Source organism: Priapulus caudatus, unplaced genomic scaffold (genome assembly GCF_000485595.1).
Source record: "Priapulus caudatus unplaced genomic scaffold, Priapulus_caudatus-5.0.1 Scaffold272, whole genome shotgun sequence".
NCBI lineage: Eukaryota > Metazoa > Priapulida > Priapulimorpha > Priapulimorphida > Priapulidae > Priapulus > Priapulus caudatus.
This window is the reverse complement of record NW_014577333.1, coordinates 276,840-292,958: the sequence shown is the minus strand read 5'-3', so window position 1 is coordinate 292,958 and position 16,119 is coordinate 276,840. Positions and strand designations below refer to the sequence as shown.

The 16,119-nt window shown below is 44.9% G+C and overlaps 2 protein-coding genes across 2 annotated transcripts in view; both read left to right on the top strand.

The window, feature by feature from the left end:
• The first annotated feature begins 765 nt into the window (after positions 1-765).
• LOC106808389 (TATA-binding protein-associated factor 2N-like) lies at positions 766-3,382 on the top strand. Its single transcript, XM_014811090.1, has 5 exons — positions 766-810; positions 1,024-1,065; positions 1,327-1,402; positions 1,682-1,839; positions 2,214-3,382. The coding sequence occupies exons 2-5, from the start codon at positions 1,030-1,032 to the stop codon at positions 2,751-2,753; spliced, it is 810 nt and encodes a 269-aa protein (XP_014666576.1). The 5' UTR covers positions 766-810; positions 1,024-1,029; the 3' UTR covers positions 2,754-3,382.
• Positions 3,383-4,969: 1,587 nt separating this feature from the next.
• The window catches only part of LOC106808395 (serine/threonine-protein kinase rio2-like), a 38,322-nt gene continuing 27,172 nt past the window's right edge, over positions 4,970-16,119 (top strand). Inside the window, exon 1 of the mRNA XM_014811105.1 lies at positions 4,970-5,097. Within this exon, the coding sequence (XP_014666591.1) occupies positions 5,032-5,097 (66 nt within the window). The 5' untranslated portion in view covers positions 4,970-5,031. The remainder of the gene's footprint in view (positions 5,098-16,119) is intronic.

The window sequence follows — 16,119 nt, the reverse complement described above, 5'->3', positions numbered from 1 at the left end:
GAGCATCGGATAGGAATAAAACGTTAGTGTTGGTAACACACAGTAAATACACTTACATGTTCGCAATAGTATATTATTTCGTCTTTACGAGTATGTATGTATCTACAAGACTACAACTATAACGCGCCATACCCCGTAAGTAAAATTAAAAACGTTACCTCATTGCCACAAATAACGGAGTGTGCTATAGCCTAGATTCCCTAGAAGCAACGTACCTGAAAGCGAATTATAATTGTATGTATCCGGCGAAGTACCTATAAGCACACTTACCTGGTGACCGCCTTCTAGATTACACTCATGCTGCGGCGCACGAAAATGCATACGTTGACGACACAATTCCAGGAAAGAATGTCACGCTATATCGGTAACCAGTGACGAGTGTCGTTGCATAGTCGTGTGTGTGTCGTGCATTGACTTGTCTGGGGCCCTGGGCACGTTTATGTCCGGACGACTATAGTGCTCGCTGAATGGCATAGATTGTCTCACATCGTATATATAGCTACGAAAATTATCGCATTCGTTGCCCCCGGTAGCAACAATCTCGATTATACTGTGTTTTTCTAAAATACACGTTCTTTTGGAAAATCAGTGCGACCCAGTTTGTGTAATTATAGGCATTCGGCTGAAACTCGGTTGTAAACGATTATATAGCTAGGTGTGCGTAATGTGACAGCATGCCGTCACCTACGCGATGTGTGTCGCTGCGCATGACTAATTGCATATAAGCGGAACCTTTCTACAACTTCGACATCAGTCAGACTTGGTCCAACCAGAATTTGGTTGTTTCGTTTTGAGGGCCGCGCGCTGAGGGTAAGTATACACGTCTATTGTTGTGTTGGTGAACGTACAGGCGAGTCATCCGCGCTGCGTAGTGAAAATCATGCTTGAACGACCAGTCGACGGCATTGTTGCGCCTGTTTGCAACACATTTCTATGATTAGCGTAAGTGGTATCATATTCCGATCACTGTAGGCAGACAGCTTCTTGTCATGGTTGTGTCAGGGTCGTTTATTTTTTTTGCAGATAGCCATGAAGATTACTTCTATTGTCGTCTTGTTAGGATGCGTAAGTAGAAACAAAGTTTATTCACGCTATGTATCATATACCTATCTTAATAATAAGATATTATTTTTTCGTAACTCACCCAAACCATGCTAGTAGGGATTAACTCAAGATAATTTCATTTCCAACGCTATTATTATAATGCTGCGAATTACAAATGAGACCATACGAGAGACGTGTTTTCACGAGCATTATAATGATACGAATAACCATATTAGACCGTATGAAACTGTTCATACCATAACCTATCAACCCGTTTATCAGGTTACCCACGTTCTCTCTTCTGGATATGGCCAACAGCGAGGCCGACCAGCAGTTCTTGGAGAGGTTTATGATATTGGTAAGTGCGTTCATGTATGGCCACGTTTTGCACAGCTACCCGAAACTATCCTGAACCTCCTATCCGAAACTATAGGCCTATGGAAACCAAGTAACCAAACATATAGCCAAAGCCATCCCAAGCCATATAATCTCCTGCATATGTTCGTTCATCCTTATTACAAATCCGATCGGACGTAATTTACTCGAACATCCTTTACATAGCCATCAAGCATTGTCAGAAAACCAATCTCATTGTAGCGCGTCATAGGGAGTCTATAACATTTGGTGTTGCTTACAGCTTATTCGCGCTCGTGGGTTGGCGATTCATCCAACCAAGAAGGCACCGGAAAAGGCACATCGCTCTGGACACAGGAAGACAACGTCGTGTCCGACACCGAGAGAGCGATCAGCAAAACTAACAACCAAGCGGCCGTCACAAAGTCTGAAACCGAAACGGTAAAAACCCATCGGCGCCTTTAGCGTCATGTATAACATAGTTTTTTTTTTATCCTATAGCGCGAATCGCAGTTATTTTTATGCATAGATGTGTAGTAATATAAAGAGGGGGAACGGGGGTTCATTCCCATTTAATTAAAATCGCAATTTCGGCTTTGCCGCGTCCCGGTTGACATCTCTTCCCGTATCACGAAAAAATTATCTGGTATTTCCCGCTTCCACGGAATTTTAATGCAAATGATCTAATCCCGCGTTCCGAAAATAGAAGCCCCTTTAGGGGTAATCGCAGTTTAATGAGTTGGCGACATATGCTAGCCACGCGTTGTTTGACCGCACCTGGGTTGTACGCGCATATCATTCCTTTGTTTTGACAGGGACGATTGTACGGTAACCAATACAATGTTCAACGACCTGCGAGAATATACGCCAACAATCGCAATAGATACGGAGGAGGTGGTTACGGTGGAATTGGAGGTGGATACGGCGGTATCGGCGGTGGTTATGGGGGTACAGGAGGTGGTTATGGAGGAATAGGGGGTGGTTACGGAGGAGTAGGAGGTGGTTACGGTGGTATCGGTGGCGGCTACGGAGGAATAGGAGGTGGTTACGGAGGAATTGGAGGTGGATACGGCGGTATTGGAGGCGGCTACGGAGGAATAGGAGGTGGCTACGGTGGTATCAGCGGTGGTTATAGAGGAGTAGGAGGTGGCTACGGTGGTATCGGTGGTGGTTATGGAGGAGTAGGAGGTGGCTACGGTGGAGCCAGTTACGGGGGAATCAGGGGCGGCGGATACGGAGGAGGGGGATATGGCGGAGGAGGTTATGGTGGAAGAGGGGGTAGCATCGGTGGTTACGGTGGAGGAAGTTATGGTGGTGTAAGCAGCGGGTACGGTGGCGGAGGGTATACTGGTTAAGCGCATAACAGTTATATTAGACATCAATGGAAAATATTATGTTCTGAGAACTTCGTTTTCAATTGTACAAAATATGGCTGGCTTTGTATTTGATAACGCGTATGCAGCGCCAACGTCGTCACATTCATCTATCTGTACGTGTATGCATAGTACCGTTAAATGCGCTACACTGTAAAAATTATTGAGAGCACGGTCGCAAAATGATTAATATTAATATTTTATATAATTATCACAGCTTCTTTAATCTGAACTTCAATTATACAGTATAGATATATCATGTGATGAACATTCGTAATCGCATACTCACGAACGAACCCATATGACTGTGATATGAACATATAGGCCTTAATTGTACAATACTTTTTTTGTAAGTTTGTGTTATACACAACGTTGATTTCTATGATATATACAAGATTATATATTAGAAATGTTTATACATCCATATATTTTCTTAAAACGATCTGTAGTATACTGAGATGGTTGATATAGTGTGGCAGCACTAATCAATTTCCAACTAATAAAACTGAAGCATTATAAAAAAAATATCTTACGACATTTATTATGCCTTGTCACTGTGTTCTGTAACTATAAATTATATATATGCTGTGTATATGACCGTTATTCTGGAATCGTTTACGTTTTTAATCTTTACTTGATCAGGGGTGTTGCTTGAGTACATTTGCAGATGGAGGATTGGGTTAAAATTCAGTCACCATGCAAACTTGATGACGAGAGAATACTTTTTTTACGATTCCATGAAATATACGGCAGTGTGAGCGAGATGTGTGAAAGCGGTATATACAGGGGCGCAAATCCAGGGGGGACAGGGGGACATGTCTCCCCCACGAATTTTCAGAGGGGGGACATCATATCATATGTCCCCCTCGCAATTTTGGATCACCATGATTTTGTGTGTAAGTGTGTGTGTGTGTGTGTGTGTGTGTGTGTGTGTGTGTGTGTGTGTGTGTTTGTGAAGTGAGAACCTTTTTATTGTGTGTGATAGTGCGTCAACGATTGGCGTCTTTTCCTTTTATTGCCAGCTTTTATTTCATTCAAGTGCATTTGAGAGCATAATAATGATCATGCACAACTTAAGAAAAATGTGTCTTGATAAATTAGTACCGTTTTTTTTTAACAGTTTGTTTCTTATATTAAATAAATTCTTATGCAGAAATCATCAAGAGAAAGTATGTTTATGAAAGTTTAAGAGATATCACTCACATTAGACACTGATTCAAGGATTAAGCTGGGAACACGAGCTATATTCACGCAAGAGGAACATGAGTAACTGAGCATCGGTTTTAATAATGTAATTTTCATTGCAAATTGATGATATATATACACGCATATATGATATGACTGGACCAACAATAACAACGGACCAATTTATTTTGTGATCAGCCTCAAACACCATATGATTGGTTTTCTGCTTTTTGTTTTCTTGATTTTATGACTGCATGTGGACCACCTTTTCGTATCTTATCACAAACCAAATGCATTGTGTGGTGTGTGTGTGTGTGTTGTGTGTGTGTGTGTGTGTGTGTGTGTGTGTGTGTGTTGTGTGTGTGTGTGTGTGGTGTGTGTGTGTGTGTGCAGGGGCGTGACAGCGAAGGGGGTCCAGGAATCCGGACCCCCCCCGCTCGCGCAGTAAACGCATCTGAGGTGGTCGTAATTTCAAAAAATTTCTTGGGGGGCCCCCCAAACCCCCTTCGCGTGCTCGCTACTTGTGTCCCCCACATTTCAAATGGATTTGCGCGCCTTGGGTATATATATATATATATATATATATATATATATAGAATATATATATTATATATGTAGACTATAGGAGTTTCTATGTATTGCTATGTATATATAGCTTCTTTAGCGTTTTTTTAATCAGAATATAATAGTAATAATTAATAAATACACATCGATACACATGCATATAGCCTTCTATATAGTCTTCTCAAGTCACTCCTACACCGCATACACAGGTATGCCACTTAATTGTCTATACAGTATATTATTATATTATAATTCTTAAATTTATAAAAACGCCCCATGAGTTTTTTCCATAATTAAAAACGTTCAGACACACAAACAGTCCAAAATTTCTATAGCGTAAAACTTTGATCTAAAATGGCGCCTATGGCATCCGAAGTACATGTCCAATCACCTTCATCTTCTTGTATACCTAGCTCATTGGGTCTATGCCTTGGGTCCATGCTTTTATGCTTACCCGATTGATGCGCGTTTCGTGACTTTCGTCTTAATTTGAGAGTTTGAATCTGCAAACATGGGGAAGCTAAACGTTGCTTTGTTACGTTATCTGTCGACTGAAGATTTTCGCGTGCTAACGGCCGTAAGTCCAGATTATTGGCAGTTAGTGTACTGTAATCACGTGCATTGATTAAAGTAAAGTAAAATAAGCTTTATTTAACGTCGGTAGTGTTGTAACTTGTGCTGTGAGCTAGGGTCTATGTCCCCCGGGGTACTGCCGGAACGTACCCTGGGTACGGTCCGGTATACTGGAACGTACCCTGGTACTATCTAATGTGCCGGACCGTACCTCGCCTACTCCACTAACGAGTCTGGGGAGTCGCCTACGCCTACTCCCTAACCCTAACCCTAACCCTAACTCAAACCCTAACTCAAACCCTAACTCTAACGCTAACCCTAACCTAGCTCTAGTACTATAGCCCGCTTACATTGACTGCCGCTGGCAGTCAATGTCAGCGGTGGCAATGCCAGCGGCAGTCAATGTAAGCGGGCTATAGTACTAGAGCTAACCCTAACCCTAACCCTAACCATATCAAATAGTGACCAGGGTACGTTCCGGCAGTACCCTGGGGGACATAGACCCTATGAGCGTAACTTGTACAGAGAACATTCAGATTCTGAACATAAGCCATATGGCTTTTCCGCCGACCATCAAATATAAAATTAGAAAACAGATAAGATGTAAAACGTTCAGCAGATAAACATTTAGCACGAAATATACATAGAATTCAATAAAATCGATTACACATTGCACATTTGCACTTATCCCCCTCCCACGAACCTAGCTGGCTAGCATTTTTCTGAAATCATTAAAATTTCCACATGACCTCAAGTAGACCAATAAATTGTGCCCTAAAAAATTATATTCTGATGGTATTTTAGGGCCCAATAGCCTTCCATAGAGGGGGGTAAAGGGTAGTACTGTTCACAGTTCACAGTGAAAATAAACTGCTTTTCACATTTCACAGTGAAAATAATGCTCTTTTCACAGATCACGGGGATAATCCAGTTTACAGCAAAAATTTCAGACTCATAAGATAAGGTCATAGAAGTATACTTGTGTTCTAAATATCAACAACACTTCTAAATATCAAAAATATGCTTGCGCAGTAGTCATGCTTATACATGTGTGTGTACGTGCGTGCGTGCGTATATATAGTTTCCATATGTTCTTCTGCGGTTGGGGGGTCCGGGGGCATACCCCCCTGGAATGTTTTAAAAATTAGGCTATATTTGGTGCATTCTGGTGAATTTTGAGGCCTGTGACCGGTTTCTGGAAACCGGTGCAAACCGGCCTAAATCCGCGCCTGACATGCATAGATTCACGAGGAAAGAGACCTCTTATTCACAGTTCACAGACACGACAAATAAAAGCTAAATCACGCTTCACGCAAGGTGGTCCATTCACAGTTCACAGACAAAATAAATTGCAATTCACAGTTCACGAGGTATAAAAACGGCCGATCACGTTTCACGGAAATACCCTTACCCACCCTCTTCCATAGACAAAACCTGTGAATTCTGTCGTGCATTTTGCACGACAGAATTCACGGGTTTTGTCTATAGAAGGCTATTGGGCCCTAAAATAACATCAGAATCTAAAAAATTTTAGGGCACAATTTATTGGTCTAGATCTCAAGTTTTCTGGTAGACTGTTCCAGAGTCTGGCAGCCTCAGCTCTAGCTCTAGTACTATAGCCCGCTTACATTAACTGCCGCTGGCCGCGGCTGTTGGCGGCCAGCGGCAGAGGCCGCGCTGCAGAGGCCGCGCTGCCAGCGGCAGTTAAGCTGATAGGGTCTATGTCCCCCAGGGTACTGCCGGAATGTACCCTGGGTACCGTCCGGTATACCGGAACGTACCCTGGTACTAAATACTACTATCTAATATGCCGGACCGTACCTCGCCTACTCCACTAACGAGTCTAGGTAGTCGCCTATGCCTACTCCCTAACCCTAACCCTAACTCTAACCCTAACCCTAACCCTAACACTAACCCTAACCCTAACCCTAACCATATCAGCTAGATAGTTACCAGGGTACGTTCCGCAGGCTTTCCAGCGGCCCTAAAATTCCTAAAAATTCCTAAAAATTTTGAAACAATTCCTAAAAAAAAAAAATCACAGATATGTTTGGAGGTTTTGGTGATGAGATGATGAACTTTTGGTTTGTAATTGTCTAATGCAGGGTTTCCAACCATTCCTCATTCTGCGGAATCATTACAATTTCTAGGCTTAATTTCCGCATTCTGCAGCGGCAAGGTTATATTCCTCATTTCAGTTGCACTGTACAAAATTTGCACTGATTGTTCGCATTGTTCGCTTGGACACATTGTTTTTTTCAGGTATTTTGTATCTGACATGTCTACGGTAAATGGAACAGCCTGGTCAGACAGGCGCTGTCTGCAAGGTGTCGCGTAGTTTGTCTGCTAATCAGACAACCTTGGGTTGTAGGGTTGAGTCTAGGGTTGAGATAGTGTTATCAGACATGAGAATATGGCCCACAGTATGCCTCAGATTGCAGGAAAATGGCTTAAATATTTCAAAATCTTCTGGGGGGGGGGGCACGCCCCCAAACCCCCCTAGCACTGGCATGCCTACGGCGGCCAACTGGCATGCACACGCAGGCCTGCCTGCGGCAGCCAAGGTACATTTCGCCCCCCCCATCAATTTCTGAATACGTAACTAGTTACTGATTACCGCAGGAACATTTGGAGATTCACAGGGTTGGAGACCTTGCTAATGTATGTTATCTAGTCATCTTTATACAGAGTAAGTATTGTGACTCTCAGTCTACCAGTGATTCCTAAGCTTCAGTGTCTGATTATACGACCCTGTTCCTGGCTGGATGTACAAGACATGCCTAATTTGCATGAAACTTGATGATGTACAGTCGTATTGAGGGCTTGGAGGATAGGAATAGCTGGTAGACTGGACATATACCACATAGAACTGTCTCTGTAAGTTAACACATTGATGTTTATGAAAGGTAAGTGACTTATTTTATCCCTAAAATATTTCGATTTATTCCTAAAAATTCCTAAAATAGCCCTAAAAAAACCTTAATTTCTCCCTAAAATTAGCCCTAAAATGTTGTCAAGGACTGCTGAAAAGCCTGGTTCCGGTATATTGGACCGTACCCAGGGTACGTTCCGGCAGTACCCTGGGGGACATAGACCCTATCAGCGGCAGTTAATGTAAGCGGGCTATAGTACTAGAGCTACCTCAGCTCTAAAACTGTGTCGCCCATAGCGGACCCCGTTGTGCGTGGGCACTTCCAATTTATTTATGTATCTGAGGGTATATTTTTCAGTTGTGTTGTTTTTTGTTACCAAGTCATTTATACCCCCGTCAGACTGGACGGCGACCATCCGCGACCGTACGGCGACCAGAAAATGTGCAAGGTCGCCGGCAAACGGGAACACAACGCGAGAAAAAGTCCCAACAAATTACAAACTTGAAAAAAAAACGCGCTCTTACTGCGACCTGTGCGATTATACCGCGTTCTCACGGCGCGCCCGCCACGACCTCTCCGCGCTTATGGCATTTCTATTGAGATCTATGGGCTTGGCAACGGCGATCACCGGCATTCCTGCGGCGCTTTCACCACGCTCATGGGGTTCTTACCACGCGTCTTCTACGTGTATCGCGACTGCACAGCGACCTCACGGCGTATCTAGCATGTTCTCACGGCGACTATATAAGCTGGTCAGATTTTCGGAAATTTCAACTGTATAGTTGTGCGTTTGCTAAGTAGAAACACGATGCCGAAGAAACAAGCTACCAGAGGCCGAGGCCGTGGCCATTTTCGCAGCGTCTTTGCCACGCGTGTACTGCGCGTGTACTACGTTCATGGAGATGTTACGACGCTTGTCTCACGACCTTTGCGACCCTACCGCGTTCCAGGTCAGATCGCTGAGCCTTGGCGTTTGTTTTGAACATGCTAAAAACAAACGCCGTGACTCGGCGATCATTGGCGACCATGGCGACCACAGCACGATGTCTGGCGTTTCCACCACGCTTATACCATGCTTATGGCGACCTTGACACGCTCTGGGCCCATTTTCTGTCGCCGTAGCAGCGCAGTAAGGACGCCACCCCGGTCTGACGGGGGTGTTAGATAGAGTGGCCTGTCCCCATGTAGAATTTTAAAGACTTCGATAGCAAAAATTTATTGCCGCATCCGGCGTAAGAGAAGGGATATATGTTTTTGTCTCTGGATAAGAGTTCCTCATATGAGCTGTCAAAATCTCTATATATATACATACTTGAGGGCCTGGTAATTTATCTTCTCAAGTTTAATTACATTTTTCCTTCGACAGAAGTGCCCAACCAATGGGCAAAAATTAAAGTTTGACCTTATAAATGAGTAGTAGATAACCTTGCGGCAGTCAAAATTGAGGTACCGCCCAATACGTTTAATACGTACAAGTACGTATAAGTTTACGTTTAAGTACATTTAGCTGTCTTGCAGCCTTGGTGAAGATGGTAGTAACATGGTGGTTGAAGTTGATACCCAGCAACTTGGCAGTATCAGTACATTCAATATCAATTCCCCTGATGCTGAGGGCAGTCCTCTCGCTATCTGCCCGCTGGCCAAAAACGATACTTTGAAATTTGGATGGGTTGGCCTGCATACCATTGGAGGTAAACCAGTCAGTGAGAGCCCCACCATCAGCCTCAAGGGTAGTTTTCCATACATCACGGTCGTGGTGAGCATAACTTATGGTATTATATTGTCATCCGCATAGTTGGTGAGACTAGATGATCTAATGAAAGTAAAAATATAATAAGTAATAAGTAGGGTTACAACGCGAGCCGGTTCAAGGATAGATATGATGTCCAGGACGGTGATATGATAGGATGATGTTTATTACTGGACATGCTCTCTATCCTTGAGCCCGCAAGCCTATTCTTTTCTTTGGAGGAGCCCCTGAGTGATTCACTCGGCGTTTTTTTTTCGAGACTACAACTTCCAAACTGGGTTTATTCTAAACACGAACCTTTCTCCGCTATCCTGGGACATACTAATACTATGTATCACAATACTCTGTATTAAACTATTATAACCTGTTACAAAATTTCGAAGTCACGAGCGGCGATATTTTGAGCGCTATTTCTGTTGACCTGTGACGTACAGATTCCCAATGCGCATAGCGTCCGGCTAACTTTGACTCCAAGATTGAATGTATCATGGGATGCCTGCTGTCAGTCATGACGTCATGACGAAGTTAGCCGAACGCTATGCGCATTGGGAATCTGTACGTCCCAGGTCAACGGAAATGGCGCTCAAAATATCTCTGCTCGTCACTTCGAAATTTTGTAACAGGTTATAATAGTTTAATACAGAGTATTGTGATACATATTAAGTACCAGGATAGCGGAGAAAGGTTTGTGGTTAGAATAAACCCAGTTTGGAAGTTGTAGTCTCGAAAAACGCACCATAAAACCGCCCTGAGTGAATCACTCAGGTGCTCCTCCAAAGAAAAGAATAGGCTCGCGTTGTAACCCTAATCTTGTTGGGTTACATTATTTGCTGTGGCTATATGCCCGGCAGCCGGGCACGGTCTTCGATTTCCTAAATGCTTGATATTTCTTTTAATGCAATATTTCATTAGATGAGTTACATTCCATTTGTATTGTACTCTATTGTGTTCAACTACAACTGAATTTCCTGTTTTGGCAACTACTCTACAAGGTTCTGCGTGAAACGTAGGAGTGATTAAGTTTGTCTTTTCGGTCGCGTTTTGGTAATACCTTATTGCCTGGTAAAATGTCATTATCACACGCGTTTCTTTTCGCGTCTGCATATCTCTTCCCTCGTCCTTTCTGCTCACGGTCACGATCTACGATCTCAAGATCTTCCAGCGAATCCTTGATGCCTGGGATACGTGTACGGAGTTTTCTCGGGAACATCAGTTCTGCGGGGCTCACTCCTGTGGTAGTATGTGGTGTAGTCCGATACATCGTGAGGAAGGCATCAAGTTCATCTCGCCAGTCCTTTTCAATCTGAGCGATTCGGATTCTCTTCAACAATGTTCGATTCTGTCACTCTACCTCTTCGTTCGCCTGAGGCCAGAGAGGGGTAACTCTACAACGCTCAATGCCTTCGGCTTCTAGAAAGTCCTTAAACTTAGAACTGATAAATTGTGGTCTATTATCAGTCGTAATACTAACTGGCAAGCCATGTACATATAAGAAACATCTTCTTCAGACTTTTAACTATCTTGTCTGCTGTTGTCGTTTGCAGGGTCTCTACCTCGAAATATCTGCTGTAGTAGTCGACGGCAACAAACAAACAGTCTCCAGATGGCAACATAAGATCCGCTGAAATGCTTTGCCACGGTCCCGTAGGCAGTTCAGTTGGTGTCATCTTCTCTGGTGCTTGTGGTGTTCCTACCATCTGACAAGCATGACACCTTTTAACAAAGTTCTCGACATCTTTGTCCATTCCCATCCACCATACTTTGGAACGAAGCCTTCTATTCATGCACACAATTCCGGGATACCCCTCATGAGCCAATTCAAGTATTGTCTCACGAAGTCGCTTGGGGACCACTAACCGAGTTCCTCTCAACACAAGCTTTCCTATTATGCACAGTTTATCTTTAACTGATAGGAGACGCTTATTGGTTATTTTCTGCCACTGATTTGTTCGAATACAGTTACGAACTTCCATGAGTTCCTCATCATCAGCAGATGCTTCCTCTACCTCTCGGGTAGACAGAGCTTTGGGTGTTGCATTGTGAGCAACAAGCCTAACGGGGGGGAAAATACACGGGGGTGGCGGGCGATTTCGCCCCCGAAATGCCAAGAAGAGCCCCCGAAAACATGATATCGGGGGCGACCCCAAAAGCAAAAGTCGCCCTGGAAATCGATTGTCCAGGTCGGTCCCGCGCCTTGCCGTTCTCGCTCGGCCTCTGCCGCTAGCGGCAGCCGGTTTCACGGCGCGGTAGAATTCATGGTACGGTGTGACTGTCAAGTGTTTACCATTTATGCATGCATGTGTGTACTGTACTGTATTGCATTCAATCAAGCGCGCGCTGCCGCCCGCGCGTATATACGTGTGTTCCTGTGCGCGTGCTTGCGTGTGTACCTGCGCGCATGCGTGCGTGCGTGCGTGCCTGCGGGCGTGCTTGCGTGTGTACCTGCGCACGTGCATGCGTGCCTGTGTGTGCCGGTGTGCCTGCGGGCGTGCTTGCGTGTGTGCCTGCGCGCGTGCCTGTGTGTGCCGGTGTGCCTGCGGGCGTGCTTGCGTGTGTGCCTGCGCGCGTGCGTGCGTTCCTGCGTGCCTGCGGGCATGCTTGCGTGTGTGCCTGCGCGTTCCTGTGTGTGCCGGTGTGCCCGGGGGCGTGCTTTCGTGTGTGCCTGCGCGCGTGCATGTGTGCGCGTGCCTGCGTGCCTGCGCGCGTGCCTGCGCGCGTGCTTGCATGCGTGCCGGCATGCGTGCATGCGGGTGTGCCTACGTAGACCCGTAGGACCAACGACCCGTAGGATTATAGAACGGTAATCCATGGAAAATCCTAATGAAATTCACACGCATATTTTTCCCTGCCGGCACACACGTGTGTCATTCCCGATTGTAGCTTTTTCGTCAATTTCCCGAAAGAGTTTTGCTGTCGCTCTCTCATAGTCCAGCAATGCCAACCCTCTACATTTTAGTAGTGATTAGTACCACGCTGAAACAATCGTGCCCCCCTCCCCCCGTACTTCAATCAATGCCACCCCTGCCAGCAGGCACGTACGCAGCGTCGATGTGCACAGCCATACACACATGCCTCGCGGGCCGCTTCCTCAAACCCCCTGAGCTTCCAGGGCCCTTACGCGGGCCCTGGACCCCAGCCACAAGAGACTTCGCGTATAAACAATCGATCCTCCTCGCTCGTACAGGCAGACACTCCACTATTTGCGCTAGCCGTAATAGTTCTGTGTTTAGCTGAACCTGTGATGTATTCACTATTCAAGGTGCATTTGTGGTTGTGACTTGTGAGTTGTGATTATCATGTTAGTCTGTCAGTCTGATGAATAACTGTCTTGAATATTGACTGAATGTTCTTTGTTTTGTCTGTACAAGCTTGCTAAATTGGTGTGTGTGTGTGTGTGTGTGTGTGTGTGTGTGTGTGTGTGTGTGTGTGTGTGTGTGTGTGTGTGTGTGTGTGTGTGTGTGTGTGTGTGTGTGTGTGTGTGTGTGTGTGTGTGTGTGTGCACTTGAAATTTTCAATCGGATGAAACGCCCAACTTTATTTCCAGTTTATTGAAACGGTACAGGATTTCCTCTACAGTAGGAATTCGATGTTTCTCCCTGATAATCGCAGCATTAGCTCTCCTCATATCAACACACAGTCTGATATCCTTGTCCCCTTTAGGAACAACAACTACAGGAGACGACACCCATGGGGTAGGACCTTCAGCCTTCTCTATAACATCAAGATCCTCCAACTTGAAGTTTTGTCTCAACTTTATCTCTCAAGCTAAATGGGATTCTGCGCATTGGGCTGAGCTACTGCTGTACTGTACTGTCAAAAGGATCCTGCTTGATAATCTTTCAACTTGCCTAGACCCCTCAAACACTGCTTGATATTTATCAAACAGCTCGGTGTCATCTTGTACTGTGTTTACAAAAGATGCATCAATGCCAAGTTTAAGCACACCCAGATCGACAGCAGTTTTCCTCCCAGTAATGCTTAACCTTTCTCTTTAACAACAACAACCTCTCATTGACGCTGTTGTCTGATGTGAAGCATCCAAGCACTTGCATTGGTGTAGCACTCCCGTATGCAAACAATTGTTTGTCCACTTTCCGTGATGTACATTTGACATGGTTTGTTTTTAGCTCACTCCATAATGTCTCGTCATCCACATTACAGCTAGAACCAGAGTCAATAATCATCGGAATATTCGCTACTCCGCCACATCAACATGTACAGAAGTTGTTTTGCCATCGTCCCATAGTGAAAAAGCATATTCGCTGTTACCGGTGTGCAACATGATCACGTGATTCCTCCAGCATACATACTTTCTCCTTAGGCTTAGGTGATTTCCATCTACCTTTGTTCTCAGCACGACGTTGTGTAGACTTCACGTCTTGGCTCTTGCAGCATTACTTAAATGTCCAATCTGTTGACACTTGTAGCACTCCTTGTCTCTCGCAGGACAGTTGGGGAATTCTGATGGTGTGTCGCCGATCCACAACGAAAACAATTTCTGTTTCCGGACGATCTGTCAAGAGTCATACTGATGTTGTCAACATCAGGTGACGCTCAAATCGGGCACTCGATTTCTGCTTGACAAACGAAATGTTGTCTCGTTCTCTACCATACGTACTGTCCTCAATGCTCGATGATTGCACCTCGCTTGTTTCTAAGCTCGTGCTGTCGTTTGCAATCTCACTAACGTCAAATCTTTGCCCTTTTCTAGAAGTTTTCTTCTGAAGCTGGTGAGATGAACACTTCTCATCACTTGGTCGCGTATCTGCTCGTCAATATTTGCAAACTCACATTTTCCGCTCTCTGACGAAGCCGCGTAACAAATTGATCGACAATCTCTTATTGCTGTGTCATGTTCCGAAACAAATGTCGTTCATATGGAACGTTTACCTGCGGAAAAGTAGTCATCCAGTTCTTCAACACAACACTGTAGCAAGTTTGACCTTCTCGCGGTCCGGTATTGTCAACGTATAAGGGGCGGCGCCACGGTTTTCGAAGTGGAGGGGCCCAATTGAGAGAATGAAGCGACCATGCCGGGGGGCTGAGTTATTCGGGCGCGAAGCGCCCGAGCGAGGGAGCCAGGCGACCGAGCGGGGGTGGGTGTGGGAGGGGGATCCCCCTCCCACGGCAGGGAGCTTTTTCAATTTTGCACTGAAATGGAGCGATCTGGTGCACATCGAAGGTGAAAATTTCAAATTTTTAAATGGAAGAAAAACGGAAATAACACCTTTTCAGTACATGTCTATGTACATGTCAACTATAGTGAAGTATATATAATTTGCATCAATATGAATACATGTAATGGAATAAAGAATATGAAATAGTGAATCTTTTTCAGGGCGTACAGAAATTTCCATTTTCTTCAACCTGGTAATAGTCAAAAAATAACATTGCTGAATGATATTTAAACACTTATAACATCACTCGACTAGCTTTTATCTTAGTTTATCTTCATGTTGCTGACAACAGTTTTGCCTTTAAAAACCCAAGCTGCTAGGATATTACATAAAGAATACAGCAACTATTTATTAATTAAAAAGACTTAAGAACTAAAGTGCAAACTAAACTAAAAGAATAAAAGGAACTATATAAAATATATACATAAAACTAACGCTCATAGGGTCTATGTCCCCCCGGTTACTGCCGGAACGTACCCTGGGTGCGGTCCGGTATACCGGCTCTGCGTTGCACGCGCATACCTCAGTTGCGAGCACGCGAAGGGGGGGTCTGGGGGGCCCTCCCCCTTAAAAATTTTCAAATTAGACCCCCTCAGATGCGTTTTCTGCGCGAGCAAGGGGGGATCCGGACTCCCTGGACCCCCCATGTACACGCCCCTGCTCGGGCGCGAAGCGACCAGGCGAGAGAGCCAAGCGACCGAGCGGAGGGAGGGTGTGGGAGGTGGGTGTTCACTGTTCACCCTCCCGCATGATGGAGATTTTGCAATTATTACACTAAAATGGAGCGACCTGAAGTAAAATTCTTGCAAATTTTCAAAAAAAAAAATTTTTTGCTTGGGGGAGGGGGCTCGGGGGGGGGTTCGTTCGAAATCCCGAACCGCCCTGGCTATGGGCCTGCATATGCAAGTACGGTACTGATATTCGACCCTCGATCGAGCCTCCGAAGCACAGGATCAGGCCCCGAAGTCCGCACGGTATTGGGGTAAATACGGCGCTGTGCATGTCTGTTTGCTATCAGAGTAAGGCTAGAGGACTTCGTCAACTTTGTAATTTTCCAGTAGGCAGATGAAAATGTGGATAACACTCTCTTTCGCTCTTTCCCCTTCCTCTCCTCCTTATTCCCTCTTTTTTTCTTGCATTTCTTTCCGATCATACAAAATACAATATAGACATATATTTTCTGCAAAAAAAGTGGGGGGGGCCCGGGCCCCCCGCGCCCCCGTAAG